At 32.5% G+C, this 22,700-nt stretch overlaps 2 protein-coding genes across 4 annotated transcripts; both read right to left on the bottom strand.

The window, feature by feature from the left end:
- Window positions 1–4,538: 4,538 nt before the first annotated feature.
- On the bottom strand, window positions 4,539–13,766 carry LOC139520136 (armadillo repeat-containing protein 6-like). 3 transcript variants are annotated; one of them, XM_071312599.1, is made up of 6 exons: window positions 13,664–13,766; window positions 11,705–11,821; window positions 8,472–9,123; window positions 7,940–8,085; window positions 6,746–7,015; window positions 4,539–4,904 (listed from the first exon to the last, which is right to left on the bottom strand). In XM_071312599.1, exons 1-6 carry the CDS (start codon window positions 13,664–13,666, stop codon window positions 4,692–4,694), a joined length of 1,401 nt encoding a protein of 466 aa, XP_071168700.1. In that variant the 5' UTR covers window positions 13,667–13,766; the 3' UTR covers window positions 4,539–4,691. The 3 variants fall into 3 exon arrangements, with proteins under 3 accessions (XP_071168700.1, XP_071168702.1, XP_071168701.1); XM_071312601.1 differs by having other exon boundaries at window positions 13,732–13,752; XM_071312600.1 differs by lacking the exon at window positions 13,664–13,766 and adding an exon at window positions 13,419–13,611.
- Window positions 13,767–16,899: 3,133 nt separating this feature from the next.
- LOC139520134 (heme-binding protein 2-like) lies at window positions 16,900–22,544 on the bottom strand. The gene is made up of 5 exons (XM_071312598.1): window positions 22,415–22,544; window positions 21,365–21,499; window positions 20,658–20,781; window positions 19,726–19,900; window positions 16,900–17,352 (listed from the first exon to the last, which is right to left on the bottom strand). Exons 2-5 carry the CDS (start codon window positions 21,488–21,490, stop codon window positions 17,169–17,171), a joined length of 609 nt encoding a protein of 202 aa, XP_071168699.1. The 5' UTR covers window positions 21,491–21,499; window positions 22,415–22,544; the 3' UTR covers window positions 16,900–17,168.
- Between the last annotated feature and the right edge of the window lie 156 nt (window positions 22,545–22,700).

Below are 22,700 nucleotides of genomic sequence, written 5' to 3'. Positions count from 1 at the left end.
GTTTGCTTCGTCAACCTACATCTAACAAACAGATAATCATTTTCCACTGTGAATTTTCGTCCGAAAGAGGTCCTAAAATGTTAAGATTCCTCAGAAGTAAAGACAGGGAACTCAATAAAGTAAACTACCCATCGCTGAACTTCCCAGAAATTTATTTACTAGATAGTGGTTACAAGGCATTCTTCAATGAACAATCAGATCTATGTGATCCAGTGAGGTATCGACCAGTGCTTCATTCAGACCACTCAGACGATTTGCGCCATTTTAGAGTCAAGTCAAAGTCATGGACAGCTGGAAAAAAACGAAGATATGCAAGAAAAGCGATGAGATTTTAACATTGCTATGTAAATGGTGATTATGTTAGTGCTATAAATACTATGTGATAAAAGAACTTTCAGTGCTTTGTTTTATATAAAATGTGTTTAATTGTTCTTGTTATTTATATACACGTATTATTGTTATTGAGATATTAAAGGAAACAACTATATTTTAAACGTTTTAATTTGTTTGACTCGCAAAGACTATTGTAAGAGATTGCCATGATGTATAATTTCCAATTTGCTGGTATTGTGAAAAAATATCTGACACTATTACAATATGTTCAGTTTAAAAGTCATTTTTTTTCAAAAGAAAGGAGAAAGATACCGTCAAAGCGATATCCACACTCATTATTCAAAAACAGTCTGACTCATACCACATCTTCCTGTATTTAAGGCTATGGCATGCATATGGTAAAACAAAAACAATGGTACACAAACACAGCATAGATAACTAAAGACTGTTCAACACGAATCCCATTAAAACTAGGGGATTATAGGTGCCCAAGAGATGTGAGCAGATATTGCTCCACATGTGGTGGCACATGCCGTTTTACTCATAAAAGTACAAACCGGGTGATAAGTCTAATTCGATTGGCAACATACGAGGAAGTTGATTTTGGTAATGACAATAATGGGAGCATATCGTCGTCATCTGTGAAACAGATATTGCATAAAGGACAAACAACTCATGGAAAGTTCACAATTTGGGAAACTTTATTTTAAGTTCTATGGGATAGATGCATAGTTATTGTTTGTCTTTTTCTTTTTTGGCCATGGCGTCGTCAGTTTATTTTTCGATCTATGAGTTTGACTGTCCCTCTGGTATCTTTCGCCCCACAGAGGTCGAACCTGAACAGTTGGTGCAAGTTTGGACACAATATTCAAGCTTGAAACTGTCAGATTTGGATTGTGATAAATTTTTAACATAATATAGGTTTCTGACACAAAATAAATGTGGTGAAAGATCTTAACTAGAGGCTCCAAGTAGCCCGTGTCTCTCAACTGATATATTTATTTACAATTGATGCATGAAATAATGCAACAATTACACTTTTGCATTTATTAGTTTCAGGGATATAAGCCAAAAAACTGAATTTTTACCCCTATGTTCTATTTTTAGCCATCTCAACCATGTTAGTTGGCAGGCGGGGTCATAAGTCATTTTTTTAAACTCGATACCCTAATGATGATTGTGGACTTTTTCTCAGTAGTTTCAAAGGAGAAGATATTTTTAAAAGTTAACAAAAATTACGAAAAATTGTAAAAAATTGACTCTAAAGGGCAACAGCTCCTTAAAAGTTTAATTGACAATTTTGATCATGTTGACACATTTGAAGATCTTACTTTGCTGAACATTATTGCTGTTTACAGTTTATCTCTTTAATAATATTCAAGATAATAACCAAAAACTGCAAAATTTCCTTAAAATTACCATTGGATTGCGATAATTTTTTTGACATAATATGAGTTTCTGACACAAAACAAATGTCAAGATCTTACAAATCTATTGCACAATATTGTGCAATTAAAGATTTCTTCTTTTAACTTTCAAAAATTTGGAATTTGAGAAATTTGAAGAAAAACAAAATTGAAAACAACTACCCTTTCTTTTGCAATTAATCCAAAACCTGACATTTCTTTATACATAATATACAAGTAGTGTAAGGGAGGTAAATCAGAACATACCCTACATTGTATGTTAAATGTTTTAAAATTACCTCCCTTACACTGCTTTTAAATTGTCTTAATTGTCCATTGACCAGAAATACCTAGTTTTTTCCCTTTTTTGTCCCTTAATCCGAAACATTTTGAGCCATAACCCCCCAAAGTCAATACTTATCATCCCTCCATGGTATGGTAACTTGTGGTTTAATTTCAGAGAGATGCATTCACTAAAACATAAGTTATTGTTTGAAAACTACAAAAATGATTATTTTGGGCCCTCTTTTGGCCCCTAATTCTTAAACTATTGAGTCCATAACCCCAAAAATCAATCCCAATCTTCCTTTAGTGTGAATCTTCTTGTAAACACTTAAACACAAGTTATTGTCTGTAAACTAGAAAAATGCTTCTTTTTTTGGCCCTTATTCCTACATATTCGGGAAAATTAACCCAAACTGAATATCAGCCTTTACTGTGTTATATGGAAACTTCAGGTACAATGTCAGAGAGATCCATACAGTCACACTCAAGTTATTGTCTTGAAACTAAATTGTTTTTGGCCCCTTTTTGGTCCTTAATTCCCAGACTGTTTCCCCAATAACCCCTTAAAATAAATCCCAACCTTCTACTTATGGTATTAAACATTGTGATACAATTCCAGAACAATTGAATTACTAATACACAACTTTTTGTCTCGAAACTAGAAAAATGCTGTTTTTGGCCCCTTTCAGCCCCTAATTCCTAAACCTTTGGGACCATAACCCCCAAAATCAATCCAAAGCTTTCTTTTGTGGTTATAAACATTGTGTTAAAATTTTATTGATTTTTTTTTACTTATTCAAAAGATATTATCCGGAAACAATCCGTCTTTGGATGACAACGACACAGACAACGCCAACGTCATACCAATATACGACCAAAAATGTTTTAATTTTTGCGGTTGTATAAAAATTGTTTTAAAATGAATATAAAGAGCAATTACTCCTAAAGGGGTTGACTGACCATTTTGGTCATGTTGACTTATTTGTAGATCTTACTTTGCTGAACATTATTGCTGTTTACAGTTTATCTCTATCTATAATAATATTCAAGATAATAACCAAAATCGGCAAAATTTCCTTAAAATTCCCAATTCCAGGGCAGCAACCCAACAACAGGTTGTCCAATTCATTTGAAAATATCAGGGCAGATAGATCTTGACCTGATAAACAATTGTACCCCATGTCAGTTGCTCTTTATACTTTGGTTTCAGAGATATAAGCCAAAATCTACATTTTACTCATATGTTTATTTTAAGCCATGGTGGCCATCTTGGTTGGTTGGCCTGGTCACCGGACACATTTTTTGAACTAGAAACCCCATTGATGATTGTAGTAAAGTTTGGTTAAATTTGGCCCAGTAGTTTCAGAGGTGACCATTTTTGTATAAGTTCACGACGACGGACAACAGACAACGGACGCCAAGTCATGAGAAAAGCTCAATTGACCTTTTAGGTCAGGTGAGCTAAAAAAATAAGGAGATGTATGATTGTCAATAAAACAGATATCCACCAGAGTTTAAAATGATGTGGATATAATATAGAATAGAGCATGGAAATGGGGAATGTGTTAAAGATACAACCCACCCAAAGAATATCAAACAAGAGGCTCTCAAGAGCCTGAATCGCTCACCTTAATTCTTTTGGTTAAATCTCTCATCAATGATTATTTTGGCTTTTCAATTCATTTAAATGTTTTTTGGATCGTCCTATTTTCTTCAAAAGCCAAAAAAAATAATCATTTTCTCCTATGTTCTATTTTAGTCATAGGAGCTATGTTTCTTGACATACAAGGAAATAAAATATAAAATTTATACTAGATACTCTGAAACTCATTTAGCCTAAGTTTGGCTGAAATTGATACAGCAGTTTCAAAGGAGAAGATTTTTTAAAGTAAGTCAACATGATGAACAAATTGTGAAAAAAGTCTTTAAAGGGCAATAACTCCTTAAGTGGTCAATTGACAATTTTGGTCAATTTGACTTAATTGAAGATCTTACTTTGCTGAACATTATTGCTGTTTACAGTTTATTTCTATCTATAATTATATTCAAAATAATAAACAAAAACAGCAAAATTTCTTTAAAATTACCAATTCAGGGGCAGTAACCCAACAACAGGTTGTCTGATTCATCTGAAAATTTCAGGGCAGATAGATCTTGACCTGATAAACAATATTACCCCTGTCAGATTTGCTCTAAATGCTTTGGTTTTTGAGTTATAAGCCAAAAACTGCATTTGACCCCTATGTTCTATTTTTAGCAATGGCGACCATGTTTGTTGATAGATCAAAACTTCGGATACAATTTATAAATTAGATACCCTAAGGAACCTTCGGGACAGGTGAGCTAAAAAAGCAGAAGGCCACCAACAGGTCCTCAACACAGCGAGAAAATTCCTCACCCAGAAGTAGACTTTAGCTATAAACATATATAGGTCACTGTAAGGCCTTCAACAATGAGAAAACACACATAGTCAGTTATAAAAGTTAGTGACATTAAAAATATGAAACAAAACAATTTAGACAATAATTATATTTATGTTTGTATGTATGACAGAAATGTAGAATTCCACATCAAATATCTCCTAAACTATCAGGAGTTGAGTGTTTGTTCATTTTTAATAAGTGATATTTGAAAATAAATAATAGATAATAATTTTAGTAATATATATCAGTAAGCTATTTGCACATTTTCTCCTTTCCACGGACAATTCAATTCTACTCGACATCCTAAATCTCTCAGGGCAGCTTTAGCTTCATCAGTACATGATTTATGATTAGTTTTTGCCGTGTTAATCAAAGATTCAGCTCCTAATTCTAGGATTGGTTCACAATATTCTCTTGTCCTTGCCACTAAATTTCTTATTGCCATGCATGCCTGTTTCTGAAAAAGGAAAGAGTATTATTAAATTATCACTCATTAACAGTATTCAGTTAAATGCTAGCTGTTATAAAATTAAACAAGAATGTGTCTATAGTACATCAATGCCTCAATGGCACTATTTTCTATGTTCAGTGTACCGTGAAATTGGAGTCAAAACTCGAATTTGGCATTAAAAGTAGAAAGATTATATCATAGGGAACATATGTACTAAGTTTCAAACTGATAAGATTCAACTTCATGAAAAGCTACCTCAACCAAAAACTTTAACTTTGAAGCTGAAAAGACGGATCGAAGGACAGACAGACAGAAAAAGGATGAACGAGAGACCCAACAGATACACAGACAGAGAGAACATAATGCCCCCCAGGTGGGACATTAAAAGAGCATTATTCTCTAAACATTAAAGGTTATAGTTTGTAGATGGACTGATATAGATGTTGCATAAGTGTTTATATGTTGATACTGCATAAGTGAGCACGAACTTATTAATTAAGTTCATTAAACTGAGTATGCATATATGTCAAGTACTGTAAATCCTGAACAACAACTTAACATTCTTATAATGAACGGAATTTGATGTATTCACATAAATATAAGTCTCATCATCAGACATAATAGGAAAAAGCTCAAACATCTGTTGGATTTTGGAATGTAGGAAAGATAGATATTGATAACACTACATGTACATGGACTGGTCAGGTACTAGCAAGATTACACATATTTGTTAAGGGCCAGCTGAAGCATGCCTTCAGTTGTGTGGATTTTATAGCTGTGTTGAAGACCCATTGGTGGCCTTCAGCTGCTTTCTGCAGTTAAGTCGGGTGGTTTTCTCTTTGACACATTCCCAATTTCCATTCTCAATTTTATTAAAAACAAGAATTCTCAATTTTATTAAAAACAAGAATGTGTCCCCAGTACACGGATGCCCCACTCGCACTATCATTTTCTATGTTTAGTGGACCGTTAAATTGGAATAAATTCTCTAATTTGGCATTAAAATTAGAATGATCTTATCAAAGGGAGCATGTATACTAAGTTTTAAGTTGATTGGAATTCTACTTTATCAAAAACTACCTTGACCAAAAACTTTAACCTGAAATTAGCACTATCATTTTCTATGTTCAGTGAACCATAAAATTTGGGTCAAAACTCTAATTTGGCATTTAAATTAGAAAGATCATATCATAGGGCACATGTATACTAAGTTTCAAGTTGATTGGACTTCAACTTCATCAAAAACTACCTTGACCAAAAACTTTAACCTGAAGTGGGACAGACGGACGAACGGACGGACGAACAGACCAGAAAACATAATGCCCCTCTACTATCGTAGTTGGGGCATAAAAAAACCACACACTACAATTTTGATAAGATTGAAGGTTTGATGCTGCCTCTTTTTTTCAATATTCATTTTTATTTAAATATTCCTGAAGTTATTTTAAATGTCAGACTAGATAATAACAGATGAAATAAATGGGTACATGTATCACTCATGAATGAACATTTTTCCTTGGAATGATCTGTAACTGGAATTTTATGCAACTGTCATACAAGTTAGAGGTTTAACTAACTATAAAACCAAGTTTTATCCACCATTTTCTACACAAGTAAATGCCTGAACTAAGTCAGGAATATGTCAGGTATTTTCCATTTGTTTGATGTGATTCAGCTTTTGATTTTGCAATTTCATAAGAGACTTTTCTGTTATGAAGTTATATATATAAATGTATGTTGGAGTTCATATTTTTTGTTATTCTTCTTTTTACTTTTGTTAAGTGAGAGAGAAAAATAAACACATCTCAAAATCTTGGAGCAGATAATTATAATATTGAATAATATACCTGAACAAGTTCTTCCTTTACATGTATTTTCATTGCCTGAAGAATGACCTGATGACCTTGACATTCTATGACCTTGGCACAATTTGCAGGATTACGCAGTACCACTCTTGTAATGGTTCCACATCCAAGGTCTGCTACTGCAGCATTGGCTTGATGTTTTGTCATGGCAGCTAGGATTAACTCAATACCACCTTTAGAAACAGCAGCGACCTTGACATCATCATTACCAGCTAAAGCTTTAACTAAGCCAAGTGCTTGTTTCACAATACCCTGCAAGAATGAAATTTTCATTTTATATTCAAATGATTTCTTGTATACATTCGCCTAAATTTATAGATTGGCTGGTAACAAAAATATAGTTTTGAAATTTTACAAGCATTTATGCAAAAAATAAATTAAAACAAACATCTTTTGGTTCAAATATATGCATGTTTAATATAATTACATGTATAAACTTAACATGTTCCAAATGTTTTAATAAATTATTAAAAACTTGTACATGTATGTATAATAAATATTTTTCAAATAGAGTTGTCTAATAATAATCTTAATACAATCCTTTAAAATGTATGCAACAGTAATACAGTACACCTACATTGTACACTAGCAGTCACAGGCACTTGTCTCAGAAAAAAATTTCCTATATACCTTAATATAACACAGGGTACTTAACTTGCATTTTAGAACAATGTCAGGTGGTGACGAAATTCCGTTATATGCCGCTTTCAAGGCTGTCAACCCCACTAAAAACTAGTTATATCATAAATCTAAATTGATTTATCTTTACAATGGTGTATAACATGCCTACATTTGTTGTCTGAATCATCCGTAGCAATCCTACCCAAGTACAAAATGTATATCAATCGTAAAAATTTTGCCAACCACTGATGAATTGGCAATAAACGCATCATGTCTCCTTATATATATGTGCTAGCAGCTACATGTATTACTATTTCATGCATACTGTGGATTCATTTTTTTCTGTGAATACAATGTATCAATTTCCGTGGATTGAAGAAAACTTGCATTTTTTGAATATTTGATTTTATGGTTTTGCATGCAAAGCCTACAAAAATTTGAGTTTGTGGTTAATTTGTACCCACGAAACCAATGAAAAATTGGTATCTCACAAATAATACTGAAATTATGAATCCAAAGTAATGTTAAATGTTGAGGTAAGATGATAAATATTACCTTTTCTCCTAGATTATTTTGTAAAGCCTTTAAAATGAAGTCCAAACCACCCATATCCATAACAGCCTTGCAGAACTCATCTCTAACCACTACAACACTCATTGTTGAAAATAACTCCTTTAAAACACTTGTATTATCAGAGTATTCTGAAAAACAAACATATGTTTAAATGTTTAATGATTCCTTATTCAATTCAATTCAAAACATGTGGTAAATCAGTGTTATTTGTTCATATATTCTTGCTTGTCTCTTTATGGATGTACATTCCAAAAAATATGAATGCCAAATCCCAAATTTCTGTGAAAATAATGTGTCCATTTCCACACCACAATACTATAAAATCCCAAATTTCTAAATTCATGAAGATGAAAAATGAATTTTCTTGAATTCCAGCAGTTAAACATATCAATCCCAAATCCTAAAAAAAAATCCTTCCAACCCTTATAATAAGATGTATATTTTGTAGATCAATTGATAATTTTCATTTTAATACAAAATTTATAAATTTACAAGTGTATCAATAAACCGTTACCTTGGGATAGTTCAAGTAACATTTTCAGACAGTTTCCTTCTGTGACTATCATCTTGGCATGTTCATGAGCTGAACCAAAGGGCACTCGCACATCATCATCATATGTTAGACATCTCAATAAACCACATGCTTCTATAACAACGGCTGGTTCTTTTTTCTTCTCAATTAATATATTTACTAATTCAGTAATCATTTTCTTTTTAACATATAATTGTCTATTTGATTCATGTTTGATACATGTATTTCTAATAAGTTTCAGATTTGTAACTAAAAGGTCTTTATCGTCTGCTTTGGTTGTCAAGTTTTCTACCAAAAATGTACACCCAGCTTCATCCAAAACATCTGGCTGACCATTGGTCAAGGAAATCAGCCCTGAAAGAATTTCTTCCAAAAGTTCGTTATCATTTTTATGTTTTATAGCAGCATTGAGTAGCACTGTATATGCATCATTATTTCCTGCCATACATCTTTTGGCTAAATCCACATCACATTCGGACTTAATTTTCTTAAGTATCTGGATTATCTCCCCTTTATCAGAGCTGTCAACTGAAATCTTCAACTGGTTAATTGCTGTTATTACTGGATGCTCAACTTTTTCCCCATTCTCACTGAAGAGACTGGCATCTTTTACAATGTTGGCCAAATTGACCCCCTGAAACAGAGAACAATGTGTTTGACTTTGTATACAATTTCCTAATTAATTTCCTACCAATTGTTATTAAATCTATTTGATTTGTTAATATTTATAATGTCTGTTTTAAGTACCATCAAAAAATGAAATATTTTGTTTGAATATTTAGGAGAATTTTATGTACGTGAGTACATGAAATTGCATTGACATGTATACATTATTTTTGATAATAAAAATGTGTAAGGGTTCCGCGGAACCCAGTGACTTGCCTTCTTTTGCTGTTGTCTATGGAGAGAAAAAAAATTCCATTATCTTTTGATTGTACATGTACGAAGCTTCTGTCCAAGTTTGGTAAAAATCAAGGATGGTTTATGAATCTAATAAACATTTTAAAATCTTTCAATGCAGACTGTATGTAATGTTAACTGGAAGAAAAACTAAGTCCATTTTTAAGTAATATTCATATATATACACATGGAAAAAAGTATTGCAACACCTTGATTTTTTAAAACTTGAAAAACCAACCTCTTTTTTTGGATGAAATATAGTAAAATATGTGTATAATATTATTGAAACATAGTTTATGATAACATTGGCATTTTAACGAACAAAAAATGTTTAAAAAAAAAAGATTTATATAACCACAGTTTTGATAACAAAATGAAGTGTTTTTTGTACAAAAAAATGCATTTTACAACTATTACTGTAGTCGAACATTACAATGTCAGACATTTTAAAATTAATCTTCCGATGACTGTTCACATCATGAGTGATCGTTATACGCCAAAGATTTAGTACTTTGTGCGCAGCCTCCATTCAAACGGATAACCGCATCATAAAGTCTTCTGATTCCTGCCATAAATCGCCTAATTTGTTTCTAAGGTAGCAGCAACCATTTCTGATGAAGAGCATTGTTTATTTCATGATGTGTTTGAACTGTGGTGTCCTTTCGCGCACTTTTTGCCCAATAGTGTCCCATATATGCTCGATATGGTTCAAATCCGGGCTACGATCGGGCCAAGAAAGATGAACCGAATTCTATAGGAACAATGAATCTTCCTCCACGATGCTAATTTTCAACTTTGGCGAGCTCTGCACTACATTGGATACGGAAAACTGTGTGTCTGTTCGTAAGCAAAGGTATCCGAAATGGTCTTATCGCACGATAACCAGTAGCGATTAGTCGATCTCAAATAGTTCTAGTTAAAAGGCTCCTGTATACCCACCACTCTCTTTTTAGGATTGTATTGTATGCAATGGGTTTCCTTCTGACCAACCTTCATTATGCCTTATTTTCCCTGGCAAATGGTATAGGGGGTCTTCTTTAACTCGGAAGGTCTTTAACATCGTTTATTGCCTGATTTTTTTTTCTCAAAACGACTTATAGTGGAATGGTGATGACCAACAATACATGCAGTTGTTACAGCGACATCCCTGCTTCGCTCATGCTGATAATCTGCCATCTTGCTGCAGTTAAGAGTGGTCAAGGACCCATTACAAGGTGTCAATCACATAACTTCAAAAACTTGGTTATTTAAAGTGGTGAAAACAATGAGGATTAAAACACCTGTTTTGCTGTTTACGGATACAGTAGCTGCATGTGCAAATAAGAACTTATCGAGTCGATATTTATTGATTAAACTCAGGTGATACTTAAATAATGTTTAACTTATTCTATTTTACCAAATTATATCACAAAAAAATAAAAAGTGTTTTTATGATTTGAATTTTAATTTGGTGTTGCAATACTTTTTTCCAGGTGTATATATATAAACAGGAAATAAATTTTTACAAAATTTCCTTTTAGATACTAGCTTTTGATCATAAACAAGCTTCTGTCCAAGTTTGGTAGAAATCCAGGATATTTCAAGAAAGTTATTAAAATTTTAAAAACTTTAACAACAGAGTGAATGCAATGTTCACTGACAGAAAAACTAAGTCCATTTTATAAAGTAAAATACAGATAAACAAGATATTTTTCTTTACAAAATTTTCTTTTGGATACATATGATCATAAACAAGCTTCTGGGTAGAAATCCAGGATAGTTTAAGAACTTTAACAACAGAGTGAATGTAATGTTCACTGACAGAAAAACTAAGTCCATTTTATAAAGTAAAATCCAGATAAACAAGATATTTTTCTTTACAAAATTTTCTTTTGGATACTATCTTATGACCATAAACAAGCTTCTGGGTAGAAATCCAGGATAGTTTAAGAAAGTTATTAAAATTTCAAAAAAAATAACCACAGAGTGAATTATTTGTGGACGCCGCTAAAGCCACCAACAACAACACCATTGACAGAATGTAGTATAGCTACGATATGTCTTCCTTTTTGCAACGCAGGCTGGACAAAAATTATGATTTCAGTGAGAAACCTGTTGTTGGTTTATTTTGTTTTCAAGCCTCAAAAGAAAAAGTCTACACTTAATACATGTATAGTTGACTTTATGAAAATATCTCAAACCTAGTATTTTAGAGCAAATATACATTGATGTAAACAGATGAATCAGAATGAGAAAATATTTGAAAATAGCAACCTAATGATTCAAAATACAAAAGTCATCTAGAGGTCATGAACACTGTATCAATAAGCCCATACTTGTGATTCAAACTGCTGTACTGCATCATCAATAGCCTCTTGTGCCTCCATTCCAAACTCTCCCATATTTTCTTTGACAACATCATCAAATGATTCTTGGTTGATTCTTTTTGCCATCTACAATCATAAATGAAAATTTTACACTTTACATTGTATATAAAATTTGAACTAACATGTATGAATCATGTTAAAGTTTCTTGTTCTCCATACTTTTTTAAAAGATTTAATAAAAGTTGAGAGTATTTTTTCCCTATATATCAGAGAGATGACACAATGGCTACTGCTTCATCATCATGATCATGGAAAGTTTAAAAGCAAATATTTTAGACTTCCAGTAATTTTTTTTTTTTTTATAAAACTTGTAATGAAACACAGTCAATAATGTAACAGGACCAGATACACTTACAGAACTTTTGTTTTTTTCTTAACATCCTATTAAACATGTTTAATGTTAATTACACAAAAAGTAAGGTACATGTACAAGTGATATTTGTTTTTGCTTTTTAATATCAAACGCTTGAGGACCCTTTGAATTACAACAACTTTTGAATTCAACCACAAAATTTAAGGATAGAATTTCTATAAAGTAAAACATAATAAAATCTGAACATTAATGTCACAATTGATATTACATGTATTATACATGTACATATTTTACAAGTACCAAATGAACAGAAAAAGGGATGTAGTGTGTCAAATGGACCTAATAGATTGTCATTCAATACATGTACATAAAGGAACTTCTAAGAACTGATTTGAATGTTAGAATGATTTTATCAAAGTTACACTGCCATAAACAGCTACATTTGTACATGTATATAGTTAAATTTTGAAGTTCAATACCTTTTTTTCATTTTTTTAAGGAAATTTTACACACTCAAGTAAATCACCTTATTTCTATCTCCACCAATACTGGAAATTTTGAAGTTAAATTGTAAATTTCTGATGACACAAAGAAAAAGTACATGTAATTGTTCATGGTGGAGGGTGATCCAGCCAATTCTAAAAGGGGGGTTGTTCTAACCATATGCCCCCATGATCATCAAAAAAAAAGGAGGGGGGTTTCAAACCCCTATATCAGCCACTGTTGTTGTTTGAGTCAGTGTGACATCAATAGATCCAGCCACTATTAAAAGGGGGTTTTCAAACCATGATAAAATGGGGGGAGGGGGTCAAACCCATATGTCCCCTTTCAAATGCATTGATTGTCAAATGAAACAGGGGTTGGGGAATAAGTGATTGTTGTATGGTATGTCCTAAGTCAATAGTTCAAGCGGTACAGATTCTCGAGTCAGTAGGGACTAGCGATAAGGTGTAGACTATAGTGCAATAATACTCATTTAGAGGAATACTACTACTGTATTGGAAGAAGACTGGTAAACAATTCACCACAGGTCAATATTAATGATTATATCTATCAAAGTCCATTGTCAAAGGCAATCTAATTTTAGGTTTGTGAATGACAGTGTTCTAGAAAATTCTACAATTGAAGATACTGAAGCAATATTTCAATTGAAAATTCAAAGCTTTGTGAATATAATAAAACACAGTGTCCGACTGGTTAAAGTTCACCATAACTTTTTCTTGTAGTCTTTGTCTGTCTATGACACAAGAATGAATCCAACTCAGCCTCAGATCATCATCAACTGTCGTGAATTCACGAACTGACCAAGAAAAACGGTCAATGATTCTTATGAAAATGAAAATATATTACCTTGTTAAACTGGAATTAATTGTATTGTTGCGTTAAAATCAGTATTCTCTAATCTTATATGTATGGAAAGGTGGACCTTATACTTCTTCGACCATTAGTCTAGAAGCAGTGATTCATATTTACAATAGATTTAGACTATATATAGTTTCACATGTTTATTCGTGTTTACGTTGACCTAGCAACAGCTTGCAGGAAAATCTTACGCGACATATAAAGCGAATTTAACCGTTTATTTGGAAGGTTACCATTTAAATTTTATTGACGTATAACTTCTTTTACATATCATTTATGGAATTCAAAACTTTCTATTTACATTCAACCATGTGTGTGTAAAGTAGTCTACAAAACAACAGAACAAAATAATTCTAATAAATGCGCAAGGATATCATAATACCAAAAACAATAACGGATTACAAATCCGGAAATAAAAAAAAGACGGGCACCATTTAAACTCAACTTTAATTCTTATATTTTGTTTTATAGTTTTTATTTTGCGGCGTTTTGTATTTCCGTCAATCTGCACTTCATTAGCACAAGTTTTTTCTTTCGTAGTTTTTTCTTTTACTCTATTCAGTTTCTTCATAAACTTGATTTGCGCCATGCAGGCATTTATAAATACTCGGATGACAGGACTGCGGAAAACACAAGCCATGAGCTAAAGACACATGAGTTGTATTTTGAGCAGGATAATTTTATTTTAAAAGTCTCGAAGTTACGAATCAGATCTACTCTTACATTGTGAGGTTGATTTTCTATGCACTTTAGACACCACACACAGGCGCGGATCCAAAAAGGGGGGTCCAGAGGTTGGAACCCCCCTTTTTTGGACGCGGATCAATGCATTTGAATAGGGACATGTAGTTGTAACCCCCATTTGTCCTGGGTTAGGAACCCCCCTTTTTTTTAATCGCTGGATCCGCCCCTGTCACGTCACGTAATATAGAACTTTTCAAATATAAGATAGTAACTAGTTTGACGAAGACACTGAGCGCAAAATTTGCATATTTCAAGTCGTTTTAGCTGAATATTTGTATGCAACACTTCTGATAAACTGCAAAGGGACGGATAGAGTGAGACATCGATATAACATTTACGTCCCGTAAACGAGTGTATATAAAGGACCTTATCAAATTCGTTCAGGTTTATTGTAACACATCTTCGCAAGCCCAAGATGTAAGTAACATTGTTCCTGGTCCTGTTTGTATCATTGATCTCAACTAAAAGAATCATACTAAACCGAATACCTGAAATAAAATAAAGTGAACATCCAGATTCAAACTAGGTGTAAGTTAGGACATGAGTCCAATATGTGAGAATGGCACCTGTGACTGAATGCTCTAATTATCAGATAGTCAGCCGTTTACAGAAAAAAAAGATAATAAAAAACAAAATTTTAATTAAATATGACCTGTATTTTGTGTTACATAACATTGTGTTAGAATCTATAAAGATTTTGGCAAACAGTACTTTCATTATGATCTGGTCTGGAGTGACGAACTAAAGGCTCTAAACGGGCATGTGTCGCTCACCTAGGGTCTAAGTGGACACTCTGCAACATTTTCGTCAAGAATATAAAATCAATAATTTTTATGTTTACTATTTTTCTAATATACAGTTATTCTCCGCCTTTATTGTTTGCCCAAAACACAGAAAAACACAAACATGTATAATTCAGGCACATTCAATATGTGCCTGTCCTAATTCCGGAACCTGTAACTCTGTGGCTGTCGTTGTTTGCTGTCTCTTAATTAAGTTATAATTAATTGTTTTTAGTTTATTATTTTGGTTTTAAATCAAGCCGTTGGGTTTCCCCTTTCATTTGTTTCACGTATAGTACACGAATTGTCATGACCACAGGCGCTTGGGTATATGATACAGATATATATTTTTTTTTTATTAAAACATTCAATGTTCTTTATTTATGCTACATAATTTTATCTACCACTACTGCGAATGTCTCACCTAGTTTCGAGTGATTTAAACGACTCAGAGAAAATACCCAATTTTACTATCCATAATTTGTTTCTTATGGTATGGATAGTAAAATTGGGTATTTTGGAATGTCCTTTCACTAAATGATTCAAAGTAAGGTGAATATGTTGAACGCATTTTCCCATCCTCGATTTTAAAATAAAGGATACACCAGATACTGTTCAGTACTCCTCGTATTATGTCTTACATCTTGAAATTAAAAACAAGGGTCAGTTGAGCACATAACTTTACGACAACAGAGAGGAAGGATTTCAGTTTCAAATAGTGAACTTTACATTTCTACGTATATAGTAACACTCCAGTACCGCCTGCATATGCAATATATATCTCCCAGTTGATACGATATTGCCGAGCTTACATCTCCTATCATGATTCCTTGATAGATATGCAGTTGCTGCTTTCAAGGAAGCTATTACACCATACGTCCGAAGTGTTGAGTTTTAAATCAACATTTTGAAGAAAAAAAAATTGGACGCCATCAAGAGAAGACTGATTTCTGTGTTACAAAATATCAAATTGATATACGATCTTTCCCTAGAAAATTCACTGTTAAGAACAAATTAAAACGTCTGCTTAAAATGCTGGGTCGACAGTCTTGTAATGTGCAAGTTATTCTAATTATTGGTGTACTTATTAATCAATTAGCTTACACATATAGATATTTGTAGCACAATCTAATATTTTAAATTATAAATGAGGATATTATTAAAATCACTTGAATGCGTGGGGAAGAATTAATGCTTTTAGTCACGATAAAATCATTTTTTTTATTTAGTTACTGCAATACTATATATAGAATTGAGTATATATGCACTAAAATTCTAATCCTTTCAGTGATATGTATCCGTTGCTGTTAATTTAAGTTGTTTGTTATGAATATCAGTGTAAATAAAATAAAAATAGCTTGAGACAAACATACAAACAATGTCCATGAAAACTTAATAGCCCTCCTCTAGCCTGTGACCCTGGCTCGCTGCTCGGCAGAAGTTTGCATTACGCCCGAACCTATCTACAAAGTATTAGCTTGAGTCCGCCAGGCTAGCCCTTAAAAACCCTTATATGATAAATAATAGAAAAAGAAAGAATATGGGGTATTCTGAGGGTCAAAATAGGGTTTACAGAAAAGAGAATTATGGACCAACACTACGGAAAATTGGATCGACAAATAAAGAATATAGAAAAAATGTATGAAAAAAAAAAAATAGAGAACAGTGAACAAAAATATAAAGAATAGAGCCGGAAAAATGTGTGAAAAAATTAAAGAATTCAGAATTTAGGGACCCAAATTCTGTCGAAAATAATGTTACCCTCTTCCATCTCAAAAGAATCAGAAGAAAACGATTACAGGAGGAATATAGATATCACATTTTGGCGAACTTGAAAAGCTTATAATAAACTTGATAATCCATTTTCATATTAATATATGGGATTCAGTATTGAAATAAAGTTAGATTCTACCTGCAGAAATTTAACCCTAAGAATGATGACTTTATACCAAGAACTCAAAAAATTGTTCCAACTCTGTTCAGTTGCATGGGCAAATTTTAGCATGAATGTGTATGGTATTTCTATCTTCTTTTTACGACAGGTTTTCATTAATAGACGTTTTTGACAATTTTTTCTTGCAGTATATGTACAAATTATTTTTGTCTTTGGTTTGTCGAAAAACAAACAAACACACGTTATTATTTTCTCACAAATATTTATGTGAAACGATTTATTTACAAATATGTACACTATAAGACAATACATTTTTGTTTATGCTTTCACGGCTTGAAGCCACACTTCGTTATGTCTGTTAATAAAGGCAAATGGACTGTCATATCCAAGTGTGAAGAACTGAGAGGAATCATATAAATTGGTAGCACTAGTGTCTAAACTTGTTTTTAGTTCCTGTAATTTTGTGACGTAGGTATTGTCTCTGGCGAATCCACCAAATGATCTAAAATAAAATATCAGAAAACATATGTAAATGAGTGATCACAATATTCAATTGTATTAGGCCTAAGATATTTTTGGTATATATATATACAACTCGTCTAAACATCAACCCAACAATGTTAGATCTGTAAATTTGCTTACGCAAATTTTTGGTTCTTCCCTCGCCGGGATTCGAACCCATGCTACTGTGACACCAAATCGCCTGCACTGCAGCCGTCCCTCTAGACCACACGACCACCTGGGCTTATTTGTATTTTGTTAAAAGGAAGTAGTTATGATTTCTCAATATGTATACTTTTCATATACAGATTAATGTATTTGTTTTGTTTGTACTTTTACAAACTATCACTATGATATAAATTAAGGTCTGCTTTTATTTGTAGCGTAATTAAGTTTGACAGACTATGCACTTCAGAGTCTTAATATGCAATACCATAAACCATTACATAAATTTGCCATCACTGCATGATAGCTATAATAATGACAGGATTATATTCTTTTTTAAATGTATTTACTCTAACAATAGACTTTCATTTATTAGAGCTTGAAGATTCAAAAATCTTTCTGTATACGAATATTAGCAATTCAAGCGACATCTTTTAGCATTGACATTGACAGTCTCGTTTTTCCATTATTTCTTACATCATTGTACCAATAACATGAATAATCTTCTCCTTGAACTAGAACTGTGGAATTTGACATTTCTTTCATTACATACTAACTGTACGAGAATCGTATTATACCAGGTTAAATAAAGCTTTATGGCTTTGTGGGAGTAACAAATATGTCAAGCTCAATATACCGAGCACCGCAAATACCGCAGACATATCATACTTTAGTTTCATACTTATTGGAAAAAGAATTAAAATGGAAAAAAATATACATTTCAATTGTTACACGAAGAAAAGACATATATCAACACCAGTTATGTAAAATGTTTTCGTAATAAGCTTTAAAAGACAGTGGGAGAACAATACTCGCGTGAGGGCGTCAGACCGTATATTATTTATATAATGAGTGAAATCTGTACAGCTATTTTAAAATCAAGAACATTGAAATAAATATATATATGACAAAAAAAACTTTAAAAAATTACATGGGCGTTTTACAGCAGCTTTACTCCTCCAGTCTTAAATTACATAATATTGTTTGACAAGTGTTCCTCAGGCACGTTGATACAAACGAAATAGAATTCACACGATTTACATTATACTCCAATATTTTTATTTAGGTTATTTGTGTTGTTGATTGGTTTTGTCTGACGTTGATTTTATCTATAGAATGAAATTCAAAACAGTGTGGCTGTGGCCATTGATTGACACATTAAATTCATCCATTGACTGGGACAATTTACGTGAACGTTTGTCTGTAACGACCACTGTTCACGACGTACCTACGATAGACATTTAAACTGTGGGGTTACCAAAGGTTTCTTAACACGTTTAATTATAAAATAATTCGAAAAATTAATCAGGAATAAACTTTATGTTTTGATTTATATAATTGATATAAATCAAAACATCATGTTATTTCTGAATAATTTTTCGAATTACTTTATTAAGGTGTTAAGAAACTTTGGTGACCCCATTGTTTCAGTGTCTTTAAAAAGTACATAGTGAGCAGTGGTCGTTACATACAAACGTTCACCTAAATTGTCCCAGTCAATGGATGAATTTTAATGTGTCAATCAATGGCCACAGCCACACTGTTTTGAATTTCATTCTAAAACAATGTACTTATAAGTTATGGAGAGTTATAGGTACGGACAGGCCGTTCCTCTATGGATGTCTTTTAATTATTTGCACATATGATGATCTCCTTTGATTCATTTTATCCAGTTTCAACTAAACATCTATCACTGCACATCTCTCTTTGATTCAATTTAGACCATATTTAGTGACTCTCAAACTGATAACTTGTGTTAAAAACATACTGACCAAGTAAAAATAATTGGTCAAGCACGATGAAGGACAGGTGAGGTCCGGACAGTAGACCACTAGCATCGAGTTCATTGTATGAAGTAAATGCTTCACTAATAGAACGATTCAAGGTGAATTAATTTACATATATGGTTAACGCGTATTCAAGTCCCACTCATGAAGAGTTTTTTTTTATATTGTATCAGTTTAACCAGACCTATATAGAGAGTGAAACGTTGTCTTTGTTTGCGTCCTTGTCTCATTTTCAAAATCTTGTCATGATCTGCATCTGCGATTAACGTTTAAAATAGAGCTGAACAAAACTTACTCAATTTCTGCATTCCAATAAGACATTTTTTGACATTTGCCAGTAGTGTAAGGTAATTCTGTTTTATTCGATTATGAACAAAAGCAATGCCAAATTGCCTTTCAAATATCAAGATAAAATAACTTACTTTACGTAAACGTCCATTGCTGGCACATCTACCAAGTAAACATCGCTGTCATTAGGAACAGGAGTATTGGCCTGTACTGTGTAGGGAATCATAAAGTGCATGATGTACATAGTAGTTCCATCTGTATCTGGTATTACAGTGGTTACAACGGGAGCTGTCATTTCCACTTTTTGTCCTTTGAAAAGATTAGGTATTGTTTATTATTTGTAAATTATAACAATAGATGGTGTGAGTTCCAATGAGACAACTCTCCATCCAAATAACAATCCATAAAAGCAAACCATTACAGGTCAATCTTGAATTGTCGAACTAAAACCATTTAGCGTTTTATATAGGTGTGGGGTTATATTAAACATAACTTTACTCTGAAATTGTTTTAGCAATTACAACAGTACCATGCCTTTTTTCTTTAATCTGGTTACGTTTTAGTACTATACAAACTAATAAATTCAGCACAATGGCATGGTTGCTTATGATATCTTTCATTCAGTGATGATGGCAGATATTTTGTAGTTTGTAGAATTGTCTTTAGACTCGGGTCGACTTCAAACTTGACTGAAGACCGTTTATTGACTTTTTTTTGTCTTTTGGTCCCACTGAATGTAGCGACGGATTTCTGACTTTTGACTAGCATCTCTTTTCTTTTTTTTACAATGAATGTATCGATGGATTGTTTACTTTTGACTCACATCTCTTTTCTTTTGGTTACAATGAATGTATCGATGGATTGTGTACTTTTGACTCACATCTCTTTTCTTTTTGAATTTGGTCTCATGTGTTGTCAAAGTTTTCGGAAGATATGAGCTCCACGCATACACATTTTTCTGAAGTTATTTTTTATATGCAAAGTAACAAAATTGCATTTTTGTTAGAAGTGAATGCTATCTCTGTGTTGACAACATATAGTTATGTATTTGTTTTACTCTACTGACCTGGAACATTATTTCCTGATATGTATTGGAAAAGTTTCTGGAACAACTGACCATGGCTATAAGTGGTAACTGTCATGTTTGTTGCTACCCATTTTGATGGAATATAGTGTCGTAGTTGGTAGTCCTAAAAGAACATGTCATTAATATATTCATCATCCAAATGTATTGGAAATTTTAATTTGTATCTTTTTAGAGTTGCAAGTTGATCTGTAGTTGGTTAGTGACCGATCCAGGGGAGGTGAGGGGGTTCGCGGATTGGACCCCCTTTTTTGACAATCAATGCTTCTGAATGGGAACATATGGTTTGAAATCTCTATTTCTAACATGACATAAAAGTTCTTCGTTTACTGATTGAACTACTTTATAGTAAATCGTTGTTTGTAAGAACTGCTGCTTCTCCTTTGTCTTTAACAATAACCCTCCATGATTTAATCCCACAAGAAATGGCAGTTTTTTAATATGATCTTTTTCAGAACAAATTTATGATTTCGGTAAGATAAAAGTTCTCCCTCGAAAGAATTGTAAAACTAATGAAAATCACTAGCGAAACAAGTAAAAATGGGATTTTTTTTTTATTTATAGCAAAAACATCCTGTTAATTTTAAACAAACTCGAATTTCTCAAAACATTTTTTTACTTCCTCCTTTATATTTTTAACTTATAACTGACACGAATAATCCATTAATAGTAAACTATATGAAACTTACTGTCGTGTTCTGCAAAACTGTAAATTTCGGACAATCAAGTTTATGACAAAACCATGGTTTCACATAGTCGGTGGCGGCTTGCACAACTAAAACAAGGCTAACGAATGATAAAATGGAACTCCACATTTTTAATATCTGTAAAGAAAAAAATATGATCCTTTATTCATATAATTATTATGGTTTTGTTTCATTACTGTAGTTTTTTTTTTCTATTTTAGTCTAGACATTACTTTCGTTGCTTTCACAAACACACTGCAACAGACGCTTGATGCGTGCATGGAGCCTTTTAACTATTTCTATAAGTATCTTTCAGATATTTTCAATAAAGTTTCTGGATCATTTCAGCTTACTTTCCTCCAAACGTAACTGCTTTCGATATATGGTTGTGTTGGTATGAGCACACATGCATATAAGTAGATATGTTTAAAATTGCTTAAAAGCTGAAACAATTTTCAGTGAAAATAGATCTTTCAGTATACATCGGATATGGAAAGTAAACTGCACATTGCTAGAAAATAAAAAAAATTAAAAAAAATAGTAATGCCAATGTTAAAAAAAATAATAAAGTTAAAGATTTTGTAAATCTTTGACAAACAAAATTCTTAACTGCTAACCATTTCAGTGAACACAGCGTCAAAAAAAAAATATATATAAATATGACTCATCCCCCCCCCCCCCCCAAAAAAAAAAACCTCCGTGTCCATGCACCTAGAATTTACAAACGAGAACAGCAGACAAAGGTTTGTTGTTCTAGCTCGTCCAGTATACCTGCCTTGCTATTTTATACAATTAATAACCATATGAACAAATCAAAACAAAATGCATACAACGGAAAATTGTGAAGTTCTATAGTGTGAACTTACGAGAAAATGGAACAAGTGCAAACAGACATATATATACAAAAAATTATACCACATCTTTTTTATATACATTAATTTTATAGCTTCTTCTTGTCTTGATAACACGTTTTCTATATTATGTCAACAATTTAGATTATATTTCTCTTTCAAATGTTATAAAATAAAATTTTATACTTCTGCGTATACTTACGATTAATAGCTTCTGCTGTGATTTCCTATTATGAAAAACTAAACGTTGATTTCGTTATATATCTTCAAGTTGTTACGTATTCTCCGGATAAGAAGAACGTGGTCTTCCACGAGATCCCTTGTTGGTGATTTGACATACAACGTGATCATTGTTTAGATGGTTTGATAATGTAAAGCACTTTCTTAGTAACGAAAATATTAATGATAATTAGGTATTTGAGAGAAACGTAAGAGTTTTTGGAATGATAAGTACAGGTCAAAATATTTTGAGCTAAGGTATAACGTGT

This window comes from Mytilus edulis, chromosome 4 (genome assembly GCF_963676685.1).
Source record: "Mytilus edulis chromosome 4, xbMytEdul2.2, whole genome shotgun sequence".
Taxonomy (NCBI): Eukaryota; Metazoa; Mollusca; class Bivalvia; order Mytilida; family Mytilidae; genus Mytilus; species Mytilus edulis.
This window is presented reverse-complemented; position numbering and strand designations above follow the sequence as displayed.